This window comes from Crocodylus porosus, unplaced genomic scaffold (assembly GCF_001723895.1).
Source record: "Crocodylus porosus isolate Cpor-Errol unplaced genomic scaffold, CroPor_comp1, whole genome shotgun sequence".
Taxonomy (NCBI): domain Eukaryota; kingdom Metazoa; phylum Chordata; order Crocodylia; family Crocodylidae; genus Crocodylus; species Crocodylus porosus.
The window spans coordinates 1,280,549-1,292,844 of NW_017728909.1; the positions used below are offsets into that span (position 1 = coordinate 1,280,549).

Genomic DNA, 12,296 nt, shown 5'->3' on the forward strand with positions numbered 1-12,296 from the left:
AAAACGTTGCCTCTGCAGAAAAAGACTGTCTACTCTACATTAATGGTCCAAGGTGTACCTTGTATGGTGGAGGTAAACTAATGCTCCAAGTTTGCCTTTAATTTCAGAAGAGACATATGTATGGCTATGGCCTCAAAATCATTCTCCTTTTGTTTCATGTAAAGCAAGATGCATTAATCACAATAAACACTTGACCTGAAAGGTGAATATTATGTCATTGTCCACTGGGAAGGATGGAGAGGTTCTGCACCTGTAAATTGGCAGAGGACAGAAAGCAAGCTTGCTGGGTGAAGAATGGTTTGAGCCTGTGGACATCAAGTTTAACAGGAGTGTATAGCATTGCAGTAGATACCGTTTCAAGATACAGGAGTTCAGCAAAATTTTTGAAGAAAGCTAATCTTTTTTTTTTTTCAACTACAACAACAAGTAACTCCACCACTGGTTGAAGCAGAACTGATAAACCATCGGCTTGTTTCGATGATTTCCACTCAGACCTGGGAGCTGAGCACCAAGCAAAGCAAGAAATCCAATTCTTTACAAAATGAGCTACTTTACCTGTGCAGACCTTCAAGCTGAATGATCCTGTTTATGCCAAAAATATGAAAGTAGGCCACAGCAGGTGCCTACAGATCTCTCTGAGACCAGTGTCATTAAAGGCCAAAACTCTGGATAGCAAGGCAGTTTGAAAACATTTCGACCAAATGTGAGGTTGAATTCCAAATGACTTGCCATCTACAGATTCAGAAGCCACCATACAGCCAGCAAGACCAGATTTAATGTGTCCATCAGCTGCTATTGTTCTAGATCTGTCAATTCCTCCAGGTGCCAAAGCATCTTGAGAAGAGCTGAAACAGCCAGCTTCTAGCTCCAATGAGAAGAGACTAACCCCCTGAATTGAGTCATTTGATGTGAGCTGCCATTCAACCCAAGAATTATGTAGTCTATGCGGAAAGGGTGTTATGTACAGAGGGGTGTGTATCTGCTCCTCCCAATATGTGGGGCTGTTCCGTGTTTGTCTCTTGTTGCTACTTGCTGTCAGCTTAAAGTATTCAGTTAAGCCGTTCGTTTGTACAATAAACTTAGCTACCTTTTTTGTTCCTTGTGTGGTCTCACTGGGACAGAAACACTGTGATGCACAACAGTGGTCAGCCCTATATTAAGGTTGCTGACCACTTCTCTAAAGGAGTCTTGCAGAGATCCATGAGAAGTTATCCCACGTCTTGCAGGAGTCTGCTAGCTGGCAAACTGTATTCATGCAGTTGTGACCACCTTCTGCCTTGCCTCATTAGCTGCACCTGAACTGTGAATATTGCCTGGCATCAGGAACAATCTGTTATCCCAGAAGGACAGACCACTAGGTGTTGGATCCTGAGAGAGTGCAGGAGAGAATTAGGCATGAGGAGTACTCTGCAGTGGTTGGGAGCTCGTGAACACATGGTACCTTGGAGGAAATAGGAAGCTGGGGGCATCAGGTCTTCCTCCCTTTTCTCCCAAGCACCTAGCTTTATCAGTGGGAAGCTCCAGTTCCATGCTGTGCCTATAAAGGAAGACATGCATCAAATTGAGGGGGATTTAGTGGGGGAAGAAGTTTGATCTGGGTCTTGCCTTTTGCTACAGCTGTTCGAGCAACTTCTGAGCATTCCCAGTAGGATCAGCTGGTATAGTAGTAGCCCTTGGCCACAACTCAACAGGCTTTTAAAACTGTGGGCTGGATTGATGCAGATCAGATCAGAGGCAGATAGGCAAGCACTAGGACCCAGCCACTGTCAGTGCTTTCGCTGGCAGTAGCACAGGAAGAGCAACTGCTGCTGAAGCCCCCCACACTACCAAATGCTGCTGAATGCCCATGTCCGCAGGCTGGATCAAATGGCTCCACAGCATGTAGGTTGCTCATCCCCTGGCTTAAACTGTTTGTTTGTAGAGGTGCTTTGGTCTGCTATGGGTTTTCTGAGGAGTACCAATAAGAGCAAGGAGATGAGTTGGACACCAATAAGCTTCAGCTTTTCTGTCCGCAAAAGCTGAACACAGTCTCTTGGGACAAAGAAAAGCCACCTCAGTAGCTATAAATATCTCTTTTTTTTTTTTTTTTTCTTTTTAAAGTTGTATACAAAGAGCATTGAAAGAATAGTAGTAAACTGTGAACTTCCAAACAAATGACCTTTTCATTTTCATGGTGTTTTGTATATAAATTTACCTAAGCAGTAGTGTAGGAATGCCACTTAAAAGTTGTCTTTTCTTCTTCCCTCCCTCCCCAGTAGACCAAACCTGTAGATTCTGCATGCATGCATTGATTTCTATTGGAGCGGTACCCTGGTGCATTTTCTTGAGGCGCATGTTCCTGCTTTGGAATTGGGGCGCACACACAAAGCTGTTGCCTGAAGTAGAACAGTGAGGATGAATTGCAGCTCCAGACTTGGGAACAGTTTATTCTGTTCTAATAATATTATTGAAACAAGCAAGCTGTTACTGGCACAAGTTCTCTCAATAGTACGCAACGTTCTCCGTTACTTTAAGAACTTGGTCAACAAACTGTTCCTGAACTCTGAGAGTAGTAGGGCTGGAAGGGAACTCAAGACGTCACCGAGTCCAACCATGTGCCCGAGGCAGGAAATGCCTTGTGCCCCATTTGGGGATTGAACATGCAACTTTGTTCACATCTGCCTAATAAAATAGTATTTTTAAATGCGTGTTCTAGGTTTTTTTCATGTTTTTGCCTTGGCTGTGCATGGTGGATTGTGAAATATAATGCTATAAATAAATGGGTGTCATCTGTTGAACAGTATGGAAATCTGCTGCTATGCAAATAACCGTGAGGAGGATATCTTCCATTTTATTAACCTTTATTGAATATTAGCAACACTCCTTCAGATCCGTAATGCATAGGATTTTTTCAGTACTGCTAGACTTATTAAAAATAGTATTGTACTGTCTTAGTGTCTGTACAATTATCACTGCCATGTTTGGTTTCTTTGTTTTTTTCTTATGAGGTAATAGAATAGAGCAGGTATGTTCAACCTCTGCCCGTGGGCCAAATGCAGCCCATGGAGCCATAGGGATCTGGCCAGCAGGGAAACTTAGCAATGGCCGCTCTCCCCCACTGCCAAATTCCTAAACCCCCAACCCTACGGTTGGATGAGGCTGGGCCATGTCCCTCCCTCTGAGCTGGATGGGGCTGGGCCCATGGCCTCTTTCCCCAGTGGGTTTGGGTTGGGGATGACTCAAGCCCCCTTTCCCTCACCCCCTCCCATGGGGCTGGGTTATACCTCCTCCCCCTGCAGAGCTGGATTGGAGCTGGCACCCCTTGCCCCCTTCTGCGTGGCCAGATGGGGTCCTGTCCCGACCAACCCTTGCCAGATCGAAACTGTCAGCTGGATCCAGCCTGTGGATGGCCTGAGCACTGCCCATCTGGCCCACAGACCAAAAAAGGTTGAGCTAGAGAGACAGAGGGTTACAGATGTGCTTCTGTCAGTAACAAAATCAGAAACTTTCATTTGGATAAATACTTACTCCTACTGTTTTTGCTTTCCTTTTCATAAAAAGTTTCCTCCTGTGGGGTCTTGGCTCAATTATTACCTGTGGATCTTTACCTTTTTAAAAATATTGCATTAATATGCACCACCTCACAATTTTTACCACAAAAATTCTGTTCCCACACCTCAAGGACCTACCACCAAAGCAACAGCAGGTAAAAGGATTAAAAATAATGTTCGTCTTTTCTTATCAGACTTTAATCCGTGACAGGCACAGTTACAAATAGATTTATGTACAGAGCAACTGTGTACCTTGTTGCTTTAATGCTCCATCTTCTTTGGCTGTGGAAGCATGTTTAAAACTAGTGTTTAAAAAAGGGTTCAATCAGGGATACAGTAAGACCTGTAAGAACATTTGTGGGTAGGGCTCAATTGTTTTATTACTGAATTGGGAAAATCTACCTCGGCCTCAGCCCGAAGGCCAGCTATCTCATGCTGGCACCGAGAGATTCTAGTAGCTCATTGTTCAAAGTTTGATACAGGTTCTCAGAGCTGAAATAAAGCAAACTTTTATGTTTCAGGATTCAAGACCAGGATGAAGTCTTGGCTGGTACATTATGTTGTAGCCTGCATTTGTATGGGGCGTGGGGAAATAAAGTACAGACAATATGACTTTAGCCTAGCCCTAGGACTTGATGATTTTTCATAATAAACAAAGGTATACATAGCCAGAATCATTGATCCTATGCTAAACCCCCTAGAATTACAGAACTGATATACAGCAGGAGTTTTAGAGAAATATACAGGTAGACCCCTAGTCATGGTTATTTGAGCTTTTATTATCTTTTATTCATTAGTGTCCTCTACCCTTCCCAAGAGGACAGGATATATTTTAAATCACCTTTTTTTAGGGCGCTTTACATGTTAAGTTTATGTGGCTTGTTTGACCAGCATAAACCGGCCATAAATTAACTCTCCGTAGTCCTGATCCCAAAGCTGTGGCGATACACAGGCAGAATGCTATGTCCATCTGGAGCCTCCTGGATAACAGTGCTTTTCTTTATATTGGGTTAGTGGTGGGTATGGGACTGAGTCAGTCCTCCTCTCTAGCGTCTGCTGACATGATCCAGAATCAAAAGTTCATTCGGGAAGCTGTTCCATTCTTGCTGAGGACAAGTCTGGAGCAGCCTCAAGAGCAACTATCCAGTTTGGAGCATGAGTTGGTAGCACATGGGAAGTGTGTGCTCAGTTCTGCCCCTCGCAGACTGCTCCTGGCACAGCATAGGCCAGTCCAGTGGGTCTTGTACAGATGCAACATACAGCTTCATTATATCAGCTGCGGGATTAGGGCCCATATTTAAAAGTATTTTTATAATTAGACTAATGTTGGTCAGCATGCACAGCACAAACGCTGTGACTAGTGCAGCTGAAATGTTTCATAGGTGAGATGCCAGACTTCTCTGCACGACTTTTTGGTTGCATTGTCAGTAAAACAGATGTGTGGTTAAAACTTTTCTACTTAGCCTTTCTACAGCTGGTGAGTAAGAATGGTCAGAACTACCAAATTTCTTTTTTAGGAGAAAAAAAAAAAGAGTTTGGCGATGCTTCTTGTTTTATATTTGGGATGAAAATAAAACTTTTAATGTAAAAAAGAATCCGCTTGCCTGTTCAAATGTCTGTATCCAGCAGGATTTGAAGCTAACTGTCCTGATACTCAGGTTAAAGGCAACTTGTAGAAATGGATGTTTCTGGAAACTCTGGGTTTTTTTAAGGAACCTATTTTTTTCCTTCTGATAAGCTTGTCTAATTCCTGAGCAGCCCTACCAGTAAGCGTGCTGCTTTTAGCAACTTGGCAAAGACTTGAAGGAATAGGATTCATCCTTACTTCTATTAAGTTGTATTAATCTTTAAATTCAATTCAATTTACCCATTATTATTTTTTTACAACAAAAAGCCTTCCTCCTAGAAGTTTACTTTACTCCCAGATGATGCTTCTGTGTATTTACCTAAAATGCTATTATTATGTTGGTTTTTTGGTAGTATTTTTATATACTGGCATATAAACTGCTTTAGCCCCTAAATTTAAATTGTTTGGAATTGCTAGACCACCAATAAAATGAAGTGCTTCGGATACAATCATGTACAGTAGTTGCTCACTCTTGGGAAGCCTAAAAAATAACACAGCTTTAAAACAATGTATAATATATACTTTGGGTATGCATACAATAGTGTCCCCGGATCTGTGGTTTTAGAATTTTTTGGAAGACAGTCTTGTCATATGAGTAGAATATTAAGTACTCATTAGATATTTATTTCTCTGTGTACCAGACAGTATTGGGGGAAAAGCCTTTCAGCTTTTGCAAAAGAAGAAACTAATTTAAACACTGAAGGGGCTCAGTGTCAGTTCAAATAATGAATGTTAGTGTTGCTGGTCGCTGCTGCTAATGAAAGCAGCATATGGGTTACAGGATAACACTAGCATTTGACAAAACCATGGGCGCTTAGACCAGAGGTCAGCAAACAGCTTGCTGTAGACAGCTGCATAAGTAAGGATCCCTGGCTCCAAAGAGATCACTGACTTCTATTTATTTATTTATTTAATTTTAAGAACTGGTATCACGGGACTTATGTTGGAATTCTTACTGTGAAAACTACTAGTACCCTTATGCTTACCATTGAAACCAATCTGTCTGGAACTGTTAATAAGTAAAATAAATAAAAATAGTGTAAGTTGCAATATAATCAATTTGGGCAATAGAGAAGTACAAGTGAATGGAATGAACTAGTCAAAAGTATCTAAACTGCTGTACCAGATCAATTATTAAAATACTAAGCCACCCAGCAAAGAGATCAACTAACCAGCTGCTAATGTTGTCCATTCAGGGGACTACTGGATGATTGTAAGCATAAAAGATGGTTGAAAAAACTGGTTGTGGTTGGTTAAATAGTTTCTGGTTCTGACTTGCAGCTAATATGTTCAAAATGCTTCCTCTTCCTCCCCACAGCCCAACAAATTCTTGAGGACCTGTTTTCAAGACTGAAAAATTCCAAAACTTTAAAAAGAAATTAGGACCTAAGTATTGTTTGTAGAGCAGTCTAGTGGCTCCTATTAGTTACCTTGCTTATATTCAACCTCATAGGTATTTGGAGAAGATGAAATGTAAAGATTTCCTAAACAATTTCCTAAAAGTTGTCATTCAGATGTATTTAAATTAAAAATGTAGTCCACAGATGGGAAAGAAATCTATTTTTGTAGCTTTTTTGGGAGGAGGGGAGTGGGCGTTGAGGTTTTCAGTGCTTTGAAAGGGAGGTTCGGATAGAGGTGAAAGGTTGTTATTCTTTTAATTTCTGTGCGTAGGTTGCTACAGTGGTGGTGGTGGTGGTGTTTTTAAATAATTCCCAGAATTTTAAAAGACTCGGTTTATGGCTTCCACTGTAAGTCACTTGTAATTTGACTGTTACAGATGCTTTGCTTTGATCAATCAGAATGCTACACTCTACATCTCAGTAACATGAACGAGTCTTTATTTGTGTGTGGCGGGGGGGCGCGGTTCTTCATGCTTTATCTTTGACAGACAAATAAAGAATTGAATTCTCTCATATTACAATGAAGTAGCTTTTTCTGTTGCCTTCCAGAATGGGAATTGATTGCCATGCACCCTTTATCTGTAATGATAACCTCAGCATACCTCTAGTTCAAATGATATAATGCTTCTGAAGTAGGAGGATCTGAAATCTGCTTCCACTATTATGCTGGAGTTTTGAGTTGATGGTGAGGTGCAATGCAATGGCTCTGACAATTTACATAATCATAAATTGAGTAAGGTCTCTTAGAATTTGTGGGTATATCAAGATATTAGTACTCTTATTTTTTTCTCTTATGTCATCATTAGTATCATCATGAGTCATCATCGTAGTACTCTGTTCAAATGTCGAAAAAACATAGATGTAATAATAAATCTTAGGTTAAGCACCCTATCCTTTTACCTTGAACCATGTTTAAAAATGGAGTCCGAATTCTGTTTATACAGTTCTAGCATACCTAGCTTCTTAATATGGTTTGGCTGGCAAAGGTTTACAGGCAGAGCTAAGAAAAACATTCTTATCTATCTTTTTATATCACTTCAACTCCTTTTACTTGTTTGCAGACTGCTGGCAGAATGAATTCTGAAAGGGATTCGGAGGCCACCTTTGATGAGGACTCTCAACCAAATGATGAGGTAATGCCCTACAGTGATGATGAAACAGAGGATGAATTGGATAGTCAGCAACCTGCAATTGAACCAGAGCAAAACCGAATCAACAGAGAAGCAGAGGAGAGCAGAGAACCATTTAAGAAAGGTAATACTGTGATAAAAGTTGACTAATACTCTGAACCTTTATTTTCATTTATAGTTACTAGCTAGGTAAAATGTTCTATGTGTCTCATTTGTTCAGTAGATTTTTGAAGAATTTAAATATTATTTATGCTTTCTCAAATAAGCATATGTAGATTAATGTACAATAATTTTAGAGTGACTAATATTCACTAGAAATTTGATTCACTCTTGTCTACAAACAAAAATTAATCTTACTATTTGATCCTTGTGGTTCAGTAAATTCAACTGACTGTACACCATGATCTAGCCATTATAAAAACAAATCCCAAAGGTATGTAGCCCCTGCAGATCCTGAATTGATCGTTACTAGGTCTTTAAGGCTGGCTGGCTGTGGATATTCAGTCTACCTGTCTGCCATGATCTGAAGTCATAAAATTTGAGTTTGGTCCTAACTGAGCTCAGTAATTAAGAAATATGCCAAAGGCATTTGTATCTGGCACTTGAGTATTTTACAATTAGGACCTCAAGTAAGACTATCTTGTATTGCAGTTCTGTTTTTATATTGATTTTTTTTTGGGAGTGATTACTTCTACAACTGTCTTACAGTGGTATTGAAACCTTTTTGTTCTTCTGAAGTCATGGGCTGCTGCTTTCCTTTGGAAAGTGTTGGACGCACATTTTGGTAGTGTCCCAAAAATTTTATTGAACAATTGCCTGGAGTATTGAAAGAATGATACAAAACTGTGGATATTCTGTTTCTTACTAGTACTGTAGTGTCAGTGAATCTGGGGAATAAACTGAAACAATGATGAATATGCTAGCTTTTTTGTGTGTTACTTCAGAAAGATTTCATTGTGTGATAGATTAGCGTCAGGTCTATTGCTGTTCTGCTGTCAGGTTCTATAAATTAGAGAAACACATGATTTTTTTTTGAAAGCCAGAATCATTTTTAGTTATGGTATTAAATCATTTATTATTGTCATTAAAAATTATATTTTTTTAAAAGTTTTCAAAAGTATTTTAAAATGGTGTAGTCAATCCTGAGGTAGAAGCCCACTTTGTAGGTTTTATGTTTTTTAGGATTTTTAAGACCAAGTAACTTAAGACTGTCTCTTCTGTGCAATTAGAATATATGTTCTAGCTGCATATCCTCAGGGTGAAAGGACAATATGTATTACTAGCAAATATATATTACTAGCAGCATCAGAAACGGGACTTTGTGGATTTTTATTTAGTTTCAGTCTGCAATTTTATGGTCACTTGTTTTGGCATCTAACTCTAGCACTTACTCATTGAGCTTCAAAGCTAACACTTTTCAGAAAAAATGGGAGTTCACAGCTCTCTTGGGCTAAGTACAGGCAGTCAAAAAGCCTGAGGCTGAATTGATTCAATCTTTGCAAGTTAGTCTAAGGTGTGTAGCTTGAACCGAGAAGCAAGTGAACGGATATTCTGGAAATGCTGCCACGTGCCTGCAGTGGATCAGGCTAGAAGTTGTGGGGCGTTACAGCATGCCTTCCCTTCCCTTCACCAGTGGCTGGAAGGCTGGAGGGAAGCTGCGAGAGAAGCCCTCCAGGCTTTTCCTGCTACCTGCACAAGCAGAGGGGTGGAGACAGGGGTGCGTGGCCAGGCCCTGGCAGGTCTGCTGAATATGATTGGGGAGCGGGGTTTAAACCCCCACCATGGCCTGCAGAGATCCTGGCCAGGGTGTCTCCATGGGGGCAGGCAGGAAGCAGCCCATACCAGGCTTTTCCCTACCTGAGCAGAGGGGACGGAGTTGTGGCCAGATGCCAGCCCTGGGCCAGTTGTCTGAAGCAGGGGGGACAGTGTAAACTCTTCTCTCTTCCATCTGCTTCAACATGCTGGCTTGGGGCCGGTGTCTGGCCACACTCCTACCCCCCTCTGCGTGAAGTGGGAAGTGGGGAAAAGCCTGGCAGGGGCTGCTCCATGCTCAGCAGGCAGACCTGGCTGCGGTCTGGAACTGGGTTTCCCACCCCACCCCTTTCTCAGCCAGGCGGAGCAGTGATAGTGCTCCAGCTAAGGACCAGTAGGGCAGAGCCAATCCTGCTCTCTGGAGCAGATAGCACAGCGCAGCCCAGAGCTGCAAAGCATCCTGGGATGCTGGGGGACTGTGAGTTAACTTGAACCAGGAAGGGGTCTGGGACAGAAGTTCCATAAACTGGTTTGACCTAAATCAGGTAAGTCTGATACTACATTCAGCCAGGTTTATATTAAATCAGTTGTGGCCATTTTGAAAGCAGTTTAAGTGTATTGAATGTCTGTTCTGTTGAAGGTTTAAACTGGTTTCTGATCACTTAACTGGTTTATGTGTAACTTCTGTTCCTAGCCCCGGTGATCATGCTTGTTTGGTTACAGATCCAAAAATACTAAGCGTGTAAGTTTATATGGGAATGTGATATCTGCAACCACAAGCTAGCAATTTTATTTTATTGTCCAAGTCTCTGACCTCCTTTATTATCTTTGCTTTGGCTAATAAGATTCTGTCTCCCTTCTTCATTTGCTAAATCTTATGGAACCTAGCATGCTTGGTTTTTGCTCAGTCACCTGTTTTTAGGTGGTGCAGTTCTTGTTACCTTTTTTTTTCCTGTAAAGAGATGTTTTTTCTCTTCAGATTTTCAGATAATGAGCTTGTCTTCCAAATGTTTAAAGAACAGAATAAATAATGAAATCTAAATTAGGGAGGCTTAACATTTTAAGTCATAATTAGCTAATTTGCAGGTGCTGCCCCCCTGCTTACTGACAGAACAGGCCTGGGCAGCCATTTTGTGAGTGGAGCATGGTGGGCACCCCCCTCCCCCAGCCTTTGGCTGAGGGGCTCTGTGGCCTTGTCCCTTGCTGCTGATTTGCTGCAAGGGCTTCCTGTCATGTAGCCCTGACACTGCTGATTGGCTGTGAGGACTGTCCATCATGTAGACCTGGTCCTCATAGCTACCTGGAGAGGGGCAGGGCCACATGATAGGGAGCCCTTACATCCAATCAGTTGTGATGGATGGGGGCAGCAATCACCTTGCTGGCAGCCCTTTGAGTGGGCAGTCCCCCTTCCCACCCTGGTGAGCTGCCACAACATTTGGTAAATTCCCCCTCCCTGCAGATTCCACAGATTTTGCAGGCATCATGAATTCAGGAGGTCCCTAGTCATAATCCTACCTGTCCTCCATAGCCTGGACTGATGCTGGAAGACTACCATTAAGGACAGCTAAACTAGTCTGCTAATGTTAAGTTATGAGTTTGTAAAGAGTCTTTTATTTCCTTTTGTCATGTCAGTGCAAGAAGACTTGATTACCTTGACAAAGTATACGGCACTTTAAACATGTGACCGTCAGGGCTGTGTGAAGCTTCGGGTGCTGATTCGATTCAGAGGAGATTTGGCCCAATTCGGCAACCGAATCTCTGAATCAAATCAGGAGACCAGTAAAAAGGTCTTAATCGATTTGGAGAGCTTGAGAGATTCAGGCAGTCCCCACTTGCCACCTCAGGGAGCTGGAACCCGACTCTGTGCCAGTAAGTAGAGGGTGAGGGGGACCATGGGGGGGTCCCCTGCCAGGCCCCATCCCTCTCCTGTTCCCCCAGCCCCTGCCCACTCTCCCAGCCCCTCACCCCATGGCTGCACCCCCCAGTCCCAGCTCCTGGCTCTTTAAAAGTTAAAAAAAAAAAAAGAAAAAAGCCCTGTACTCACCAGCCACTGCCAGATTTATTTTTATTTTTGGGGGGGGGGAGGTGATTCCTGCTGTGCCATGCTGTATAGGGGGCATCTGTCACGAGCCCCCATCCTCCACCCACTCTTCCAGTCCCATCAATGGCTGTCCTGCCCAGCCCCAGTGTCCTGGCATTTAAAAAAAAAAGAAAAGAAAAAAAGCCTCGCTTACCAGCTGCTGCAGCATCCATTAGGGCTTGTGGGGGCTTGCGGCAGAGCTTCCCATGCTGCGCAGGGCAGTGGGGTGCAGCAGGGATTGCCTCCCCACCTGGCAGAATCTGGTGAGTGTGGGGCTTTTTTTTTTTTTTTAAAGATCTGGGATGCTGGGGCAGGTGTGGGAGCCATTGATACAGCTGGCAGAGAAGGCAGGGGATGGGGCCTGTTTGATTCAGAGATTCGGCCGATTTGGCAATGGGCAAATCTCCAAATCAGATTTGGCCAAATCAATTCGGGACAGTGATTCGAATCATCAAATCAAATTCCTGTCCCCTAAATTGGCCAAATCCAAAGCAAATACTAGCAGTTTTGCATGAGCCTAGTGACCGTGTTCACTGGTGCTTTCTTTGACTTGATGTGGTTGATCGCTTGTCCAGTTTGTTAAAATAGAGTTCAAACAGCACTTAAGCAACTTTTATTTATTTTACATTTTAATTTGACATCAAGGTTTCCATCTAGGCCCTCACAAGGGAGCACCCACAAAGTGTTTTAATATTCTTTGCAGTTAAACAAAAAATAACTTGTATAATGGGCAAAATGCTCCTCTGGACTGTCTATGCAAAGCAGCATTTTTCTTCA

General features: G+C 42.3%; 1 protein-coding gene across 1 annotated transcript in view; it reads left to right on the plus strand.

Annotated features, from left to right (window-relative positions):
- The first annotated feature begins 7,621 nt into the window (after positions 1-7,621).
- The window catches only part of ATP8B1 (ATPase phospholipid transporting 8B1), a 42,932-nt gene continuing 38,257 nt past the window's right edge, over positions 7,622-12,296 (plus strand). Inside the window, exon 1 of the mRNA XM_019531745.1 lies at positions 7,622-7,811. Within this exon, the coding sequence (XP_019387290.1) occupies positions 7,631-7,811 (181 nt within the window). The 5' untranslated portion in view covers positions 7,622-7,630. The remainder of the gene's footprint in view (positions 7,812-12,296) is intronic.